Genomic DNA, 20,137 nt, shown 5'->3' with positions numbered 1-20,137 from the left:
ACCAGGGCTAAGGTTCCTGTAACAACTGCAACTCACAGAAACATCAGAGTGCGCAAAGCATAGCACACCGAGGAATTAGAAGCAAATGCCAAAATACACCTGCCTCTGTTCCCCTCCAATGATATCCAGTTGCAGAAAGCGGGGCAGATTAACGCACAGGTCCGCGCTGAGGGGCCCCAGACTTGCGTTTTAATGGACTGGGAGGGCTGGGTGGAAGGATGTTCTTGGTGCCCAGGGCCACAAAAATTCTTAATCCGGCCCGGACATACATGCAGATTGGCAGCTTCAGGTTCTCGAACCGTTTTCAAGTGTCCAGTACAGTATTCCGCTTTTGTCGAATCATATGTCCATTCCGAATACCAACACAAATCCGGAAAGTTGATCTGCACTTATAGGGAATGCAAGATACATTTCAGAGCTGGCTTCGAGACCCAGCCCAGCTCTGAGAGGGTCACGGCGTGCAAATGGGCTCCGTTCTCAAACTTTGAGCCCTCCGATTTCTACGCAAGTCTCCAATCCTCCCATTTCTCTTCTCCGTACCTTGCCATTAACTCACTCTGAAAATAATTCCCACCCCCACAACAGCTCCCTTTGCAGGGTTTGTTGTGATATGGAGCTCCAACACTACTTAACCTGGAGCCCTCTCAAATACAGCCACACCCTCTGCAACCCTGCTACAGCAATGCAAAAGCAATTGACTGATACAAGTCAAACCATAGTTTTATTTACTTCTAATGGCAATTCGCCATTTTTTCTGCATCAATAGCAGCTCTGCCCTCGAGTGAACAGCAACCTACAAGATGGCAAACTCCATGCATCTGGCTCCAGACAGAATCTGCATTCTTGTGGGTCCCACAAGCTACTGCTCGAGCAGGTGCAAAACAAAAGCCACTATTCTAGTGACTCTCCAACAGGAGCTAATATAACCACGTACTCTCTTAGCCATGGCTCAGTGGGCAGCGCTCTCGCCTGAGTCAGAAGGTCGTGGGTTCAAGTCCCACTCCAGAGACTTGAGCACAGAATCCAGGCTGACACTTCAGTGCAGTACTGAGGAAGTGTTGCAATGTCGGAAGTGCCGTCTTTCGGATGAGACGTTAAACCGAGGATCTTGCCTAAGGAAGGCTGTACTTGGCTTAGAGGCGGTGCAACAAAGGTACACTAGCTTGATTCCTGGGATGAGAGGGTTGTCCTATGAGGAGAGATTGAGCCTATGTCCTCTGGAGTTTAGAAGAATGAGAGGTGATCTCATTGAAACATAAAATTCTGAAGGAGTTCGACAGGGTAGACACAGAGGCTGTTTCCCCTGGCTGGAGTCTAGAACTAGGGGGGCATAATCTCAGGTTAAGGGGTCAGCCATTTCAGACGAGATGAAGAGAAATTTCTTCACCAGAGGGCTGTGGATGCTCAGTCTATGAGTAAGACTGAGATCAATAGATTTTTGGGCACTAAGGTCATCAAGGGATATGGGGCTGGGGTGGGAAAGTGGAATTGATGTAGATGATCAGCCATGATCTTACTGGATGGCAGAGCAGGCTTGATGGACCATATGGCTCCTGCTCCTATTTCTTGTGTTTTTATATGATGTAAAGGATTTCATGGCGCTGTTCGAAGAGGAGCAGGGGTGTTTTCCCCGGTGTGCTGACCAATATTTACCCCTCAACCAACATCACAACAACAGATCCGAAACAGAAAATGCTGGAAAAACCACGATAGGGTTCCCCTTGTCCTCACCTTTCACCCCACCAGCCTCCACATTCAACTGATCATCCTCCACCATTTCCGCCACCTCCAACGTGATCCCGCCACCAAGCGCATCTTCCCCTCCACTCCCAGCATTCCGTAGGGACCGCTCCCTCCGAGACACCCTAGTCCACTCCTCTATGACCTCCAGCACCCCTTCCCCTTCGCCTGGCACCTTCCCGTGCAAGCGCAGGAGACAACACCTGCCCTTATACCTCCCCCCTTTCCACTGTCCAGGGCCCCAAACACCCCTTCCAGGTGAAACAGCGATTTACTTGTACTTCTTGCAATCTAGTATACTGTATTCGCTGCTCACGATGCGGTCTCCTCTACATTGGGGAGACCAAACGCAGATTGGGTGACCGCTTTGCGGAACACCTCCGTTCAGTCCGCAAGGGTGACCCCGAGCTTCCGGTCACCTGTCATTTTAAGTCACCGCCCCATTCCCACTCGGACCTTACCGTACTCGGGCTCTTGCATTGTTTCACGGAAACCCAGCGTAAGCTCGAGGAACAGCACCTCATCTTCCGATTAGGCACTTTACAGCCTTCCAGACTCAATATCGAGTTCAACAATTTCAGATCATAACCTCAGCCCCTATTACATTTTTACATATATTTTTTATCCACACCTGTGTTTTGGCCCTCCCCCCTTTTTTTCTCTCCCACATGGCAGCTGTCTCTCTTTCTGCCAGCGCATTTCACACCTAATCTAGAGCGGTCTTTTGTCTCTCCACTAGTCCTGTCACCATCTCATCTCATTTTGAATACCTCTTAATGTCTCTTCACTTCTCTTTTGTTCTCTCATCCCCATTTCCCAGCCCCCAAACTGGCCTTTTAATCGGTTTCATTTCCTGTGTTTTTTCAGTCCTAACCAAGGGTTTTGACCTGAAACGTTGACTATTTATCTCTCCACGAATGTTGCCTGGCCTGAGTTTTTCCAGCATTTTCTGTTGTTGTTTTGGATTTCCAGCATCTGCAGTATTTTGCTATCGTCACTACAACAGATTATCTGGTCATTATCACGTTGCTGTTTGTGGGATCCTGCTGTGTGCAAATTGTCTGCCACGTTTCTTACTTTACAGCAGCGCCTCCAAAAGTGCTTAATTGGCCGTGAAGCACTTTGGGATGCCCTGAGGTTGTGAAAGGCACGATATAAATGCAAGTTCTTTCTTACTTGCTTATTGCAAGAGTATAAGGGGCATCATGGCGCTCAGAGCCCGAGTCTCTGCACATGCACTGCTCCGTTGGCACTCTGCCGACAGAGAACCGCCAATCTGAAGAGGCATTCAAGAGATCAGTCTTGGGATTGGGTACTGGCAACTGCATCAGCATTTGTTTCCCGCTCCAGCGAGGCACTTTCAAAAAATTTAAAATAGCAACCAAACTTTACGGAGCTACCTGCAAAACCAGCAGGGTCACAGGGTGTTGGTGATTTGTATAATGCCACAACATTTCTGGCTGCGGGGACTTAACAGCAGGGATACCAGGGATGAGGGGCTTCAGTTATGTGGAGATACTAGAGAAACTGGGATTGTTCTCTTTAGAGCAGAGAAGGTTAAGAGAGGTGTTCAAACTCTTGAAGGGTTTTGATAGTGTTAATAAGGAGAACCTGTTTCCATGAGTAGGAGGGTTATAACCAGAGAACATAGATTTAAGGTATAAAAGCAAAATACTGCGGATGCTGGAAATCTGAAATAAAAACAGAAAATGCTGGAAATACTCAGGTCAGGCAGCATCTGTGGAAAAAGAGTCAACGTTTCTGACCCTTCGTCAGAACTGGAAAAAGTTATAGATGTAACAGATTTTTAAGCAAGTACAGGGGCAGGGAAAGCGATGAGGGGAGGAAAGAGCAAAAGGGAAGGTCTGTGATAGGATGGAAGGCAGGAGAGATTAAAAGACAAAAGAGATGATGGTGCAAGGCAAAAGAAGATGGTAATGGGACAAGTTAAGAAACAAAAGATGGGTCTAAATGAAGTGTAAATGGGAATGGCAAAATCATCAACAGCTGCCATGTGGAAAAAAATAGGGGCAGAGGTTATGTTCTGAAATTGTTGAATTCAAACTCTGAAACTGGCAATGAACCAGAGGGGCGAGGAGGAGAATTTATTTTTATGCAGCGAGTTACGGTGATCTGGAACGCACTGCCTAAAAGGGTGGTGGAAGCAGATTCCATAGTAACTTTCAAAAGGGAAATGGATAGATACTAGAAAAGGAAAAATATGCAGGGCTATGGGGTAAGAAAAGGGGAGTGGAACTAATTGAACAGCTCTTTCAAAGAGCCAGCACAGGCACGATGGACTGAAAGACTCATACAGCACAGAAGGAGGCCAAGCAACTGAGCCTCAAGGACTCTACAGGGCATTGAGTGTTTGAGAGAGAATTCCTACTAAATCATTCACTGGGCGAAAACACCAGGGCACACATCTAAGCTTACTGTAATTTGTGGATGGCATTGTCTGATACTCTGCAGGTGAGCAAATCCAGTCAACACTCAATTTAAAATTCATCCAGGCCTGCTGCACATAAACTAAATGTGAAGATTCAAAATTTCCCAGGCAACAAAACTTCACCGGTACTTCACAGTACCAGCATAGTTCAGTCCCACACCAAACAGCAAATTCAAGGAGACAAGTGCCTTTCCTTGCTGAGCATCTAGTGTGCCGGGAAGGAGCGTCAGAGAGTCCGTTCACAGATGCCCGCTCCCATGCTCATCTCAATTTTGTTCCTTTTGATGTTTCGCGAGAAAAGCACAGCAGTTGATGGCTGTCCAATAAGCCCGTGTTTCGGGCCTGACTCTTTTTACTTTGAGTTGCCTGGAGGAGAGGAATGAAGTTTTCGGTCCTGTGCAGAGGGCATGCATTTAAAACCTCAGTGGCTGCATCTTCCGAGCAAGCATAGCGTTTTAAACTGCGCGTTCAAGTCTCTGCAATGTCCGCAGTGCAGCATTTTTACCACAAAAACAACTTTGCTGTTGGGAGACAACATTTGAAAGATCAGAGCATGATGCAGTAATTTCAGTTTGCTTGGCGGTGCAGTAAACTGATCTGAGCAAAGCTCTCTAATTTGGTCTGAAGGGCAGTGCTCACTCACTCATTACCTTTGGTATGATGGGATCTTCCTGCTCATGCCTGTGCTGCTCTGGGAGGAGAGGAAGTCATCCTCATACGTAGCCACGTCTTCAGGGCTTGCTACAGATACCAGGGGCTGCAGTGTTGGCGAGCCTCTGTCAGACTCCTCCTCCAAACCTCCTGTCAACAGAAAGCACGGTGTTATAAGGGTCACGTTGAGATTTCCATCAGGCCTTTTCAAGAAACTCTCGAAACACAGGCCCTTCGCACACCACCGACTCTTCCTTCACTGCGAGGAGATAATGGCACTCAAGCCAATGAACAGGTTGGTCAGACTAACTAATCTCTCATGGTTCCAGGTCTGCCCATCACCCCCAACATCCCCCTCCCAAGCCCCTCTTTCATCAGCCCCCAGCTCTTCCCCACAGCTCGTGTCAGACCCCAGCACACTCCCCCCCCCCCCACCCGCATCAGCCCCACCCCTCCACCGCGCTCGCGTCAGCCTTCAGCCCCAGCTCCCCACCCCAGACCACCCAACCTCACTCGCGTCAGATCCAAAAGGTTCACACACCCGATTCGCTATCCAGTTACTTCTGCTGGAATCTGTGCATGTGGACACCGGTTGAGAACAGGATCCTGCTTGGCTGTGATGCCCACCACAGTCAAATAGCTGCTAACGTTCCCCTACCTAGACATGCAGAAGAACAATGAGCACCTGGCTGAGGTAGCAGAGGATACACATTCCAAACCCCGGTATGAGTCAGAAAAGGAAAATAGATCGGGGGTGGGGGGAGGAAATAGTGTACCAGTAGTGTTACAGCCACAGACATGATGAAAAACGAGTAGCCCCTTACCTTTCCCAAAGAACTGGTAACTCTTTGTAAAGATGTTAATCACACTGTGAGGGCTTCCCTTGGCTAGCTCTTCCCAAGGTGCTCGGCTCTTGCGCCCCTCTGACTGCAGTTGCAGAGGCTGGTACCTCTCTGCTTCTTTCTGAAACTCGGCAACTGGCCTGAAGGGGCTTGACGCTCCCGCACAGAAATCCTTGTCCCTTAACCGTTCTGTTAATTTGATCGGGTCCCTGTAGCTGGGCAGACCATCCTCCTCAGAGAGACTTCCTTCACTCAGCAGTGGCCCTTCGCTGATTGAGCCCCCACTAGAATTGGGGGAATTAAACTGATTCCTCTCCCTGCTGAGCTTCTGTAGGTTTTGCTCCAGGGCCTCAAGTGACCTCTTGTACGTGTTTTCCCAGCTCACTTCCTGGCACCTGTTGGCCCCTGAAGTCCTGGCCTCTGTGCCCACTGCTGCGGTGGCTTGGCACCAGGGCAGCTCGCCAAGCTTTTTATACTCGTACAGATTGCCAACTCCCGGCAGCCGATCCTCGTAGGTTGTGTGGCCCGCGTTGCCACCTCGGATTCGACGAATTCTGGGCGAAATGTCGTCCTCGCCACCGTCGCGGACAGGCGGGCTGGCGGGCTTTGCCCAGTGCCCGTCATCCCACACAGTCTGGAGCACGTCATGCTCTGAGCTCTGCCCGACTCCGTAGTTGATGCCTGCGCCCGCCAGCTTTTTGGCTTCGTTCTCGATGCGGTTGGAGAGGGAGGTCGCTGTCGCCTTCAGTGCCTCGATGCGGTCCAGTTTGCTTTTGTACGGGGCTGTGGGCTTTTGTGCCCCTGCTGTGTAGTGGTACGGCGAGGCACTGGAGGGTGGGTATTGCAGGGAAGGCACCTGCCCTTTCGATGGAGCATCCTTCCGCTTTGTTGCTGTTTCAAAATCCCTGGGCAGCAAACTTAGAGGTTCCAGGTTTAGCAGGTGCGAGAAGAGGTTGCCCCCAGGGTGAGGGTGGGCAGGCTGGCCTGCAGGGTTAAGCCGATGAGCCAACATCCAGGAGGACTCCAAACAGTCAGGTCTGGAAAAGAAAAACACCATTTCGGAAGCAAAAATTAAAGGGTCTGAACAAAGGCAAGGCTTTGATTGCTACAAGCTAGCGTGTCAGCTGTGGCTCTCCTCGGGAGTCAGAAGGTTGTGGGTTCCAGTCCCACTCCAGAGACGAACACACAATCCAGGTTGGCACTCCCAGTGCAGTAATGAGGGAGTGCTACACTGTCAGAGGTGCCGTCTTACGGATTTTCTCTGAGGTGGATGTAAAAAGATTCCACGGCACTATTCCAAGAAGAGCAGGCGAGTTCTCCCCAGTGTCCTGGCCAGTATTTATCTCGCAATCAACAGCACTAAAAAACACATCTGGTCATTATCTCATTGCTGTTTGTGGGATCTTGCATTGTGCAGATTGGCTGCCGCACTTCCTACATTACAACAGTAACTACACTTCAAAAGTACTTCATTGGCTATGAAGCGCTTTGGGACGTCCGGAGGTCGTAAAAGGCACTATATAAATGCAAGTCTTTATTTTTAGACCTGTGTTCCCAGAGTTGGCCAAAACTGAACAATGTTCACACAATCACTCCTTCAGCATGTTTTTGGGAAAGCTGCGAGAGGAAGTGGGAAAGGGGGGGGGGGGGGGGGGGGAGGGGGCAGCGAGAAAATATACAAGTGAAAGGGACTTTTGAGAAGGAAGCAGTTGCGCTTTCACTCTCCTCTATTGTGAAGAAGCTCAGACTATTGAGGAAACCACAAGCAGATCACGCTCTTCTGGTGGTAGTTCAGGTTCAGACTCTGCAGCTTATCAGTCCTAGCGGTAACCCATTTATTTCAAATGGGTTACCACGGGTGTGAAACCAACCTAGGCCCACCTGTAACTGGAGACTAGCAGCAATTTACTTAAGATGACTCTAGGGGTAAAGGCCGAAGGAAGTATGGGTGCTAATTACTTCCCCAAGGATTCCTGTGTAAACTTCTGTATTTCCTCACTGAACATGTGCAAGTCTCCAGTCACAAGAGCTGCAACAAGGCCACTACTTAACAGTGCAGAAAATTACCTAAAAATGGCAACACACCCAACCCTCCGCAACTGAACCGTAACCTTTCAAAACAATGGTGACTCATTCACCTCAGGTTTTGCTTACTCTGTGAGGAAAGTAAAAAATATAGGTCAGGAATTCTCCTCTCTCAAAGACACACTTACCTTTTACAAGGTGTGCCTTTACAGGCCATCGAGGAAGCACTTTTACTTAGCACTCACCTAGCAACCAGTTGTGACTGCTGCAGTCTTTATGGGACCTGAAGTTTGATACTTTCCCTTACTTCTGCTTTCAAAGACTAACAATTAATGCACAGGGCACAGCAAAAGTGACATTTAACAACAGAACTGCACGCGAGCTGGAGTTACAAATTTAAACAAGTCCGACGCCATTTATCGGGAACAGCCATTCATTCGTCACATCTCAAGGTTGGTGCTGTGATTGAGCGCTGAATTGTGCGTGTCAGCTGTGGTTCAGTTGGTAGCACCTTAGCCTCTGAGTCAGAAGGTTGTGGGTTCAAGTCCCACTCTACTGATTTGGACACAATCTAGACTGACACTCCAGTGCTGTCCTGAGGGAGTGCTGCACTGTCGGAGGTGCCATCTTTTGGATGAGATGTTGAACTGAGGCCCTCAGTCTGCTTTCTCAGGTGGATGTAAAAGGTCCCATGGCACTATTTCGAAAAAGAGCAGAGAAATTATCCCCAGTGTCCTGGCCAATATTCATCCCTCAATCAACATCACTAAAAGAGATGATCTGGTCATTTGTGGGAGCTTGCTGTGTGCAAATTGATTGCCGCGTTTCCTACATTACAACAGTGCTCAAAGTACAATAGCAAAATACTGCGGATGCTGGAAATCCAAAACAACAGAAAATGCTGGAAAAATTCTGCAGGCCAGGCAGCATCCATGGAGAGAGAAGACCTTTCGTCAGAACTGGAAAAAAAGCAGGAAATGGAATAGATTTTAAAGCAAGTTTAGGGGCTGGGAAAAGGGGGAGGGGATGAAAGAACAAAAGGGAAGGTCAGTGATAGGATAGAAAGCAGGAGAGATTAAGAGACATTAAGAGATATCCAAGGCAAGAGGTGGTGGTAATGGGACAGGTTAAGGAACAAAGGAAGTGCTCAGAAAGTACTTCATTGGCTGTAAAGCATTTTGGGATGGCCAGCTATATAAACACAAGTCTTTGTGTGTTTTGAAAATATACAGCCGGCTATGTTGGCCACACGCTGCTCAGTGTACAATGCAAATCATTGCTGAAAGGGAGCAACTCACTGGAACACGCAGTAACGCTTTCGATGAACACACTAAATAAATGGCATATGCGGTTTTGAAAAAAAAATCATACACAAAGATACCCTTCGTAATAGTGTTTAAAAATATATAGATTGAGAAGGGTTAGCATTGCATTCCCCAACCCAGTCTCTGAGTCAGATACAGTGAGCAAATCGCCACTTCCCCACACCAACTGCTGCCTGATAAACAGTGTCAGAATGTAGATGGGTAACAGCATAAACTTGCACTCCTGTATAACCGTTAATGTAGCAAAACGCCCAAGGCGCTCTACAGGAGTGTTACCAAACAAAATTTGACAGAGCTACAAAAGGAGATATTAGGACATGTGACCACAAGCTTGGTTGAAAAGATAGGTTTAAGTAGTGTCTCAAGGAGGAGAGAGGGGTGGAGAGGCAGAGGTTTAGGGAGGGAATTCCAGAGCTTAGGGTCTTGGCAGCTGAAGGCACGGCCGCCAATGGTTCAGTGATGATCATCAGGGATGTGCAAAAGGCCAGAATTAGAGGAGCGCAGAGATCTTGGAGGAATGTAGGGCTGGAGGAGAGTACAGATATAAGGAGGGGTGAGGCCAGAGAGAGATTTGAAAACAAGGATGAGAATTCTTAAATCGAGGACAGAGGGCCAATATCAGTCAGCAAGCACAGGAGTGATGGGCGAACGGGACTTGGTGAGAGTTTTGGATGATCTGAAGTTTAAAGGGTGCAAAGTGGGAGGCTGGCCAAGAGAGCACTCGAATAGTTAAGTCTGGAGGTGACAAAGGCATGGGAGGGCTACAGCAACAGGTGAGCCAAGGCAGAGGTGGAGACGGGCGATGTTACGGAGGGTACGAAGAACATGCAGCCACAGGTCCCTCAGCCCAAGTATGAAGATGACAGCCACGAAAGCGTAACAGGAGCCTACAAATGTACAGGAAAGATGCTGAGTACTAGAATAGGAGTCCTCCTCCACACTGTCAGGCACCATCCTGTACTCAGGTCTCAATGTTTAGCGCCCGAAGGAGGAAGTCAGCATGCTGATTCATACAGGCAAGCTGGTAACATTACAAAAAAAGTCATGTCAAAGGACTTCTATTTTGGGGCATTTATTTATACTCTTGGTATAATTCCAGTATTATATAATTATGACAGTGGTGTCTGAGCACAGCGACCGCACTTAGCTCAGATTTTAGTTTTCACTTTGCAGCCCGAACTTCCTACTGAAAATCCTTACATCACTATTTATATACAATAAACATGAAACTGACGAAAAGCCAAGCAATTGCCTTTGAACTCTTGCCAGTAAATACAGCTGCAGTGCCATTTATTGAAAGAGCAAAGGTCCTTTATGGTGCTGTGTATTGTCAAACATTGGCAGTTTCCTAGAAACAGTGTTGGAGAAATTAAGCAACGGTGTGACTAATATACAAAGGCTGGCAACTAGACATGTCCCCTAGCAGCTGAGTGAGTGAAGTCCAGAGTTTGCTAATCTCAGGCGAGGCAGCAGTTGGCCTTAGCACCCCTGGCTATTGAGTGAAAAGAGAACTAGTCGGAATTCCTGCCTCTGAACCTTGTCCAGTGACCACTGCCGCAAAGTGCAAATAAATGGGGCGGGGACACGATAAGATTCAGCTGTGACACTCCACAGGGTCAAACAGACTACCAACATCTTCAGCAGAAATTTGGGAACAGTACAGCAACCAGAAATCCTTCAAGTATAAACACAGGACATCCCCAAGCCCCCTGTCCCTCTAATTGAAAGCTAACGTGTGGGGAGTTTATTTCTCACGCCTTCTGCCTACACTTCATTTCCCACACTTGGTTCACACCGCACATTCTCGTAGGCATTTGGAACTGCTATCGTTAGGGATTGACTGCTGGCACAGAGACTTGAATAAGCACAGGTTACATGCCTGCAATGTCACCTCCAGAGATGACATGGGATATTCAATACCTGCCACATTCTCTTGGTTTGCAGACTCAGACATGCCTATAGTCATCTGTGTCTGCACTAATTGTATTCACATAAATGCCAACATTCTGTCCAGATCATATAGTTTTGTAAGCATTCAGCTGAATTATACATTACCACCGTTTGTCTGGATGCCCTCCGTAAACCTCTACGCCTCTCTACTTCTCCTACCTTTAAAATCCTCCTAAAAACCTACCTGTTTGCCCAAGCTTTTAGTCACCTATCCTAATATCTCATGAGGCTCTGTCAAATTTTGTCTGATAATGCTCCCATGAAGCGCCTTGGGATATTTTACTACTTTAAAGGCGCTATACAAATGCAAGTTGTTCATTGATTAATAATCCTTGCACATTACTTTGCTGAGAAACTTTCATTACAATGGTACAACAGAAAGTTCCCCTGCATTTACAAATGTAAAGCACTGCACAGCAGGAGAAAGAATGAGCAACCTGGCTGTACAAGTGGAACAGAATTAACAAGATGACTTCAAGAGAGACGAGTCATTTTCACTGTTTAGACCAAGTGGAGAAGCAATTACAAAAGCAAAGAAAACTTTACAGGGGTTCTGCTGAGGCTTTATAATGTACCACTCAGAGAAAAGCAAGCAGAATAAACCCAAGGGAAAAGGAGATGACCTAGGAGTAAAAGAGACAAGGCAGGAGATATGTGAAGTGGAGATGGCCATTTTGAGGGAGTTCTGGAAATAAATACCAAGGCATACGTGAGCTAGCGTTTTGATCACTGCAGTCCAAGAAAGTACAGAAAAGAGCAATGAGTCTGATGTCAGAATAAAAGTTACGAGGATGACACAAACTAGGGGTCTTCACCTCAAAGACAGGTGTCACAGAAGGGACGTTGTAGAAGGGACCTTATACTTAAGTAAACATAAAATATTTTATACCCCATAACAGCAGGCGCAAGATCAGGGAAAATTCAAGAGACACGCCGGGCGATGTTTATTTACACACAGGCTGATCAACGGCTAGAGCAGACTGCTGGCAAAGGCATGTTAAGGCCAGGGTACTGGGCTCATTCAATAAATAGGGAGTTACTGTAACAGGAAGCAGGGTGCCGAGACCAAATGGCACTATTTTATGAAATTATACAGATATGGCGAACTCAAAACATTTGGCCAGTAGGGCAAGAGAACGTTAAAATTTATTAAGTAGATATTCGTTTAGTTTTATAAATATTTGGAATAATGCAAAGTTGTAGAATTAAAGACATTAGGAATGCTCAGAAAGCAACGGAACGCTAGATGGGGTGAGCAAGAGTACTTGATGGGATGTTTCTCATCTTGACTTTTTTTCAATACATGTCTCGATTGTACATATTTATGACTTCACACTAATTATTTGAGTGGATTTACAGATGATATCCATTTGAAAAAAGACTGCGTGGCGTTCAGTTCTGGGGCAGTTTTTGCTGCCATGGGATGCATTGGTTGAAATACGCTCAGCTAGTTAAAACGTGTCTTCTTACCTGCCTGGAGGCTGCGGCGGTTCGGAGAGAGACATGTCACTGCTCGACGAGGCGCTGAGGGGCCGCTCCTGACCTTTGTTCTCTTTGTCAGATTCTCCTGAAGGTTGGTAGACTGTCCTTGGCTGAACAAGGTCAACAGAAAACATTTCTTTATTACAGAGACCAAACAGTACTGTATGTCAAAGGCCAACTCTTAATAGCATGTGGCTCATCATGTGACAAAGACTTGAACGTATCTTGCACACAACTGGTTTAGCCATCCATCGCCAGATGTGGCTGGACCACATTGAGCACCATCAGATCCTGCTCTCCTCTATCAAAACTGCTCACTACTCCAGGATCATCCTGGAATGTAAAGATAACCCCGATTTCTTTTCTCCACTACCAACCATCTCCTTAAACCCTTCTCATCTGCTCCCTCTACCCTCAACTACAAGTGCGAGGAGCTCCTGGACCAAGCCAAATGTTGCTAAGGCTCCCCCTGCCCTGGCCCCTCGGCTTTCTCTAGTTTCTCTCCCATCTCCCCTCATGCCCTCTCTGAACTCATTGAGACCCACCTCCTGCTCCATCAACCCAAACCCAACTAAACTGCTAGCCACTCAATTTTCTTTCCTGGGACCCATGTTAGCTGACATTGTAAAAGTTTCCCTTTCTGCCCCATCTCCAACCTCCCTTTCTCTACAAAGTTCTTGAACGCGTCCATCCTTCCTGCAACTCCATGCTTGAACCTCTCCAACTGAGTTTCTGTCCCTGCCACAGCACTGAAACGACCCTAATCAAAGTCACAAATGGCATCCTCTAACTGTGACCGTGGTGTTCTCTCTCCTCGTCCTCCTTGACCTCTGTCGATAAGCTTTGGAATTCCCTCCACCTCTCTCTCCTCCTTTAAGATGCTCCTTAAAACCTACCTCTTTGACCAAGGTGTCAAATTTTGCCTGATTACACTTTTGTGAAGCACCTTGGGACGTTTTTCTGCATTAAAGGCACTGTATAAATGCAAATTTTTCTTATATCAATCAGCAGCAACACAGCTGCTGAAACAACACCTCACACCTGCTGCCTGACGGCAACAAATTTAATAAAGATACATTAAATTTACACTTATCCAAAGCCTTCGACAGGATCTGGCACTGTGCACTCCTACATCTTGTTACATTGCCTTGCATGAAAACTTAGTTCATAGCTCTGTGATATCCTTTCAAATCACTGTCTGTGCTGCATTCTCCCACTTTCCACCAGCTCAGGAATCCTCCACCGCGTTCCTTTGCGACCTCTTCCACTCATCACTGTCGGCTGAATTTAAGGAGATTCTTAATTAGAGCAACATGAAACAGCACAGCTCTACGCAAAAAGAAAATGATCACCTGTCTCTCCTCCAGGGCTGGCTGGTGAGGCGGCTCATCGAACCTCGCCGGCTCAGACACGTATTTTGAGAACGTCTCCTGTAAACGTTTCTGGCACACTGGTTCCAACCTGGGCTTCGAGAAGGCTTCTTTTTGTTTCCTGTAGAGCTCTTGCAGGCGTTTGTTCTTTTGTTCCATTGCTTCCTTCTGGGCTTTCTTCTCCTCCGTCTGCCTCTTCTTCCTCTCTACCTGTTGCCGGGCTATGTATTGCCGCACCTCCTCTGCATCATAATGCCGCAACCGTTTCAGTTGCATTTCCGCACTCAGGTTGGGCTTCTCCTGCTTCCTTTTAACCGGACTCACGCTTCTCGAGGAGGCCCGGACTCCCGTGGTCTTCTTGCCATCTTCCAAACCCGCCTTTTCTTCTGGGTCTTGACGGGATACCTCGAGCTGAAGGTCGTCGAGGATCCCTCGTACTTCCGCCGGCAGCACGTGCGTATTCAGCACATCCAGCTCGTTCTGCTCCTCTTCCTTTCTCCGGTCAGTCTCTGGATGCTGCTCGGTTCTCCGCCGCTCAGAACTTCTGGGCCTCGATTTTCTGGAAGCTTCGAGCCTGGTGTCAGATTCTGCTCTTGCGGTATTTCCTGCAGAGAGGGCGCAAATGGAACCATTACCTTTAAGGGAGATGGGGAGGCAATTACTACCTTTATGAATAGGAGGTGGACAGCTTTACACAGATCACATTATTCAATCCCTGTATCACGCGCATGAGATTTTACTATGGCAACATGCTAGAAAACCATCAAAGAGCTACAGAATTAGGTCTGGCTGGGAACAATAAAGCTTAGTATAATTGAGAGGTTCAAATATCTGAGCACAAGCGTGGAGCAGAAGTGACTTTGATATGAGATTTAATTACAGCCTTTCACTCGCTCATTACCATCTGATGCAACACAACTTTTAAAGCTAAATCTATGACAGTGATAATCAGCCGCAGTGCTGAGACTGCATTGAATCAAAACAGAAGGGCTACTGCCAACATAAAATGTTGTTCCATTCAATTCACGCCATCATTTTGCTCTGTAACAAATTAGGTTTCAGACAATATCATACAACTATTACCTGGAAAAGGTAGAGCAGAAATATTTCTTGATTTAAAGTACTCCCTGTTTTACAGCAAAACAAGTACTAAAAAAAATTACTTCTTCCCCCAACCACCCCATTCATTTTCCTACTGGCAGGAGGACACAGGGTTGTGCCTCCTTTGCTGCTCTGTGACATTAGATAGGGAGTTGCTCACAGTGGTTCTAATGGAAACAACAGAGGCACTCAATCCCATAACAGCCAAACACTAATCGAAAAAAAGACAGGGACAGAATGATATGGACTCGCTACCTGTAGGGGTCCAAGGGACGCAGATTACCCATTGGGTGGTGTGGGTTATTGAGGGTCAGGCTGCTCTCAGACCAGCCTGAGGTCATGGGCATAAGAACTAGGAGCAGGAATAGGCCATACGGCCCCTCGAGCCTGCTCCACCATTCAATGAGATCATGGCTGATCTTTGACTTCAACTCCACTTTCCCACCCGATCCCCACATCCCTCGATTCTCCCAGAGTCCAAAAATCTCTCTCTCAGGCTTGAATATACTCAACGACTCAGCATCCACAACCCTCAGTGAAGAAATTCCTCCTCATCAGTCTTAAAAGGCCAACCCCACACACTTACCAACTCCAGGATGCACTGGGACACTCCATGTCATGGCATCGTAGAGGGGAATAAGCAGGGAATCAGGTCTGACCTTCAACCTTCCATTATGTTAAAACAAACCCCTCCCCACCCATCTCCAACACTTATCATCCCTTTTTAATTCATCGGAGTTGGACTGCAGGATCTTCAAACTATCAACACTGTCTAAATCTGCTCATTCTACTGACAGAAAAGTGCAACACTCCAATGAAGTAGATGACATTGGGCCATAACTTGGTGTGGCAGGGCATTTAACGCCATCTGTCGTTAGTTAGACTTGCCCTTGCAAGTATAGGTTTTTAAAGTTTTTGCACAGCAAGTTACTGGAAGTGTGAGCTAATAACAGGGGGGCAGCAAGGGAAACAGGACATCTGGGACCCGAGTGAAGAGGGAAGGAAACCATGGGTTGAGTTACAAAAGGATGGGGTTTGTTGGAATTCATGGCCTTTTTCCAATACTAAAACCCAAACAGAACTGCTTACTATTTAGAAATGTCAATAAAATGTCTTTAGTGCTGCACTAACCTAGATCTTTGCAACTTAGGGAACTGCATGTTTGTAGTACCAGACACCTGAAGTGCTAAGACTTTAACCAAGCCCTTAAATGATCAAATGCAGGCTACCTCTAACATCAAAGGCTTTGTATGTTGTTCAGAGTATTATTTTTTTTGGGGGGGGGCAGGGAAGAGAGAGAGAGGAGAATGTTGTAGAAAAGAACTTAAGGACCATAAACAATGAATTGTAGGACAGGTTGTGGCAAACAATGTTAGAGAGTCGGCATGTTGCTCATTTTGGTTCAAACTTATTTTGAATGCGTCTCAGTCCTAAAACCAAAACAGCGCTAAACAAGGTCATCTGTACCCCATGTAGGTTTATGCACTATTGACAAGGCCAATCACAGCAGTCACTGCACACGGATTAATAACCACTTAAGTATTTAGTGTTACCAGATCCGGTTCCATTTATGGGCACTGGTCAACATATTCAAGAGCATCAGCTGAGAACAGAAGGTTTGAGCATTGGTCAGCTACTCACTTGGCCTGGCATTCCTCTCTCTCCCGGCTCTTGGGCTGGGGGCTACCTCGTTTTCCTTCACCGTCTTAGGTGCAGGTCCCAGAACCATCTTCACCAACTTCTGGCCTTCACGCCAGGAGGCTGTGTTGATAACATGGGCACCTGAAAAAAAGAACGGCAGCATCTACAAATTGAACTCCTGAGAAGTCAATCTTTGAATAATTTAACAGTGACTTGGCAATCACAAACTGCTCATTCTGCAAAGTCGACACAAATCTTCATCAAAGCACATTCCCTTGGGGCAGTGCACAAATTATCAAAATCCAACTCCATAAATTGTGACAGCCAACAAGGTCCTCCCAGCAATAGATATATAACCTGAAGCTTTCTGCAGTTTCATCACATCCAACCACCTGTAAAGGCTGGTGTTTGTGAGCCAAAGACATCAGCGGGGGTATATTCAAGACAGGCTGTTTTATTTTCTTTCCAGTTTTGAAGAAGGGTTCGACCCGAAACGTCAACTCAAATTTCTCTCCACGGATGTTGCCTGACCTGCTGAGTTTTTCCAGCATTTTCTGTTGTTATAACTGAAGTTCCTGTTCCTCACAGGTATCTACCAATTCCCTCCAGCTTCTACACTCCCAAACAAGCCCTGCTACTATTCTCCCAGAAATCCTCTCTTCCCATTCCCCATCATGCTCACTGTGCCTTCACTTCAATTCCCAGTTATCCAACATCAAGGCACAGATGAGCTGAAATGTCCTTCAGTTCAATGATGCCGAAACCAAAGTCACCCTTTTCGATTCCTACCAACACCTACACGCCTCTGATTCTATTAGCTTCAGCTGTTCACTCAGGCTGACCAAGAAGCACGCAACTGCGCTAATCTGGTTCACCCTACGCTGTCACTCCTACACTATATCCAACCAGCTACCAAGATTGCATTTTTCCACCTCCAGAACACTGCCCACTTAGTCCTGTGCATCTCCCTCCTCTACCAAAACTCTAATGCATCAGCTGTGGCTCAGTGGGTAGCACTCACTTCTGAGGCAGAAATTTGTGGGTTCAAGTCCCACTTAAGGGACTTAAGGACATAATCTAGGCTGATACTCGAGTGCAATTCCGAAGGAGTGCTGCACTGGCAGAGGTGCCGTCTTTCGGATGAGACCAAGCTGAGACAGAGCCTCTCAGGTGAACGTAAACGATCCCAAGGCACTATTGGAAGCAGAGCAGGGGGGTCTCCTGGTGACCTAACCAATATTTATCCCCAACCAACATCACAAACAGATTATCTGTTTGTGGGACCTTGCTCTGTACAAATTGGCTGCCTCATTTCCTAAATTACAACAGTGACTACACTTCAAAAGTACTTATTGGCTGTGACGCACTTTGGGACATCCTGAGGTCATGAAAGGTACTATATAAATGCCAATTCTTAGAACATAAGAACATAAGAAATAGGAGCAGGAGTAGGCCAATCGGCCCCTCGAGCCTGCTCTGCCATTCAATAAGATCATGGCTGATCTGATCCTAACCGCCAATCCACTATCACAGAACCATCTCCTGAATCTAACAGAATTAGACACATGAAATAGGAGCAGGATCAGGCTACACGGCCCCTGGGCCCGCTCCGCTACCCACAGGGCCATGACCGATCCGAACCTAGACTCATGTCCAAATTCCTGCCCGCTCCCCGTAACCCTTAATTCCCTTTACTTCTAGGAAACTGTCTATTTCTGTTTTAAATTTATGTAATGAGAATCATTTTAAATGCCCTCACCAGCCTCTCCCCCGTTTATTCAGAAGTCTGTGGCCGGAATCCCCTCTCTCAGTCACCCATCATCCTTGCTCTCCCCATTCTCCATGGCACCCTGTCCCCTGGCACAATGACTTCAAGGTTCTCGTTTTCAAATCCTTCCAGTCTCCCTTTCTTCATCCAAATGATCTTCTCCAGTATTCTGTCCGTCAGCATTCTCCACCTCTCCCCAACCGCCCCCACCCCATTACTGCTCATTCTGCACAGCCACTATACCCCTACTCTTTGGAACACCCCCTCAAACCACTGTGCATTACTATCCACCTCCTTTCTTTGAAAAGCCTCCTAACCTTACAATTTTCCATTTCACCTTTCTCATCTCCTGATTGCCCTCTCAGGCCCAGATGATGGAAGCTGTCTAATTGTCAGTTGTTGATATTGGGGAATCAACAGTTCGCTCTGTGAACGGAAAGTAAGCAAATAAACCCTACGAAAGACAAAGCTATGCCAGCATCCATAACACAAAGAGACTCCAATACTTCGAGAACAAACTTGCATTTCTATAGTGTGGTAAACCACTTTTATCGTTCACTATCGTTACACTATAGTTATCACTGTTGTATTGTTATCACTGTTCTCACTGTTGTATCACTATACGAGGTCGCCTCTTGTCGCGCTGTTATACCTGGGCTGACCACCTCCGACTCCGCCCATGGCTCCACCTACCTGCCCAGGTATAAAGGTAGTCGACTGGCTGGTATTCCTCCTTGTTGGACCCGATCACCCACGAGGGTGGGCTCTGTTATTTAGTCAATAAAAACCTTTAGTTACGTTCCTAACTCGTCGCTTTTTATTGGACGAATTGATGGGTATATCAATTTTATTGACTAAATTTTAAAGATGTCTACTACTGGCCAGCCAGAAGCCCTCCCAGAAGCACAGCCACAGCAGCTTTCAGACACCGGGCTACACCAGCCGGCTTGGCTGCAAGCCCTCAAACCACCGTACCTGGATCTAAACCCACAGGCAGCAAACTCAGCCCTCAACTTCAAACACTGGCTGGACTGCTTCGAATCCTACCTGGAAGAATCCGGCGTCCCTCAGAGATCCAAACTAAGAGTTCTGAACGCCCAAGCGAGCCCGAGAGTATACGCACTCATCCAGGACACGACTACATACAAGGCCGCTATCAACCTACTGAAACAGCAGTACCGGAGCCCGGTAAATTACATGTACACCAGGCACCTCCTAAGATCCCGCCCGCAACAGCCAGGAGAGTCTGTAGCTGAATTTTTACGGGCGCTAAGAGCACTCGGCAGGAACTGTGACTTTAAAGCGGTGACGGCTGTTGAAAATACGGAAGATAATATCCGCGATGCCTTTGTGAAAGGCCTACGGTCCGACTACTCACGGCAAAGACTGCTTGAAGCTAAAGACCTCGACCTGGACAAAGCTGAAGCCCTCGCTCTCTCCCTAGAGGTGGCCCATCAGGACCAGGAGGCGTTTTCCAGGTACTGCTCGCGACCCTGGGACTCGGGCCTGACCCCTACCGCAATACCCTTCGCAGCGCCGCCCCCGGTACCTACCTCAGCGTCGGCGTCCCGGACCCGACCGGGACCGCCACCCCCGGTACCGGCTCCGACATCGGGCACCCGCGATCGGGCCGCCGGCTGCTTCTTTTGCGGCCAGGAGAAGCACCCGAGGTCGCGCTGCCCAGCCAGGAACTCTACCTGCTCAACCTGCAGGAAGAAAGGCCACTTCTCTAAGGCCTGCAGGAGCGGATCTTCAGAGGCCAGCAGTGCCTCATGCGAACTGTGGGGGCGGCC

At 47.4% G+C, this 20,137-nt stretch overlaps 1 protein-coding gene across 2 annotated transcripts in view; it reads right to left on the bottom strand.

Annotated features, from left to right (window-relative positions):
- Positions 1-4,782: 4,782 nt before the first annotated feature.
- LOC147121711 (centrosome-associated protein 350-like) overlaps positions 4,783-20,137 on the bottom strand; it is a 97,905-nt gene continuing 82,550 nt past the window's right edge. For both annotated transcript variants that reach the window (XM_085982156.1, XM_085982155.1), the window contains 5 exons: positions 16,577-16,717; positions 13,817-14,439; positions 12,453-12,574; positions 5,665-6,719; positions 4,783-4,990 (listed from right to left, as the gene is read on the bottom strand). In XM_085982156.1, coding sequence (XP_085838282.1) covers positions 4,836-4,990; positions 5,665-6,719; positions 12,453-12,574; positions 13,817-14,439; positions 16,577-16,717 — 2,096 coding nt within the window. In that variant the 3' untranslated portion in view covers positions 4,783-4,835. The remainder of the gene's footprint in view (positions 4,991-5,664; positions 6,720-12,452; positions 12,575-13,816; positions 14,440-16,576; positions 16,718-20,137) is intronic.

The sequence above is a fragment of the Somniosus microcephalus genome, chromosome 3 (genome assembly GCF_052327205.1).
Source record: "Somniosus microcephalus isolate GS21.2 chromosome 3, FLI_Smic_1.0, whole genome shotgun sequence".
Classification (NCBI taxonomy): domain Eukaryota; kingdom Metazoa; phylum Chordata; class Chondrichthyes; order Squaliformes; family Somniosidae; genus Somniosus; species Somniosus microcephalus.
The sequence above is the reverse complement of the archived record's forward strand: the minus strand, read 5'-3'. Positions and strand labels throughout refer to the sequence as shown.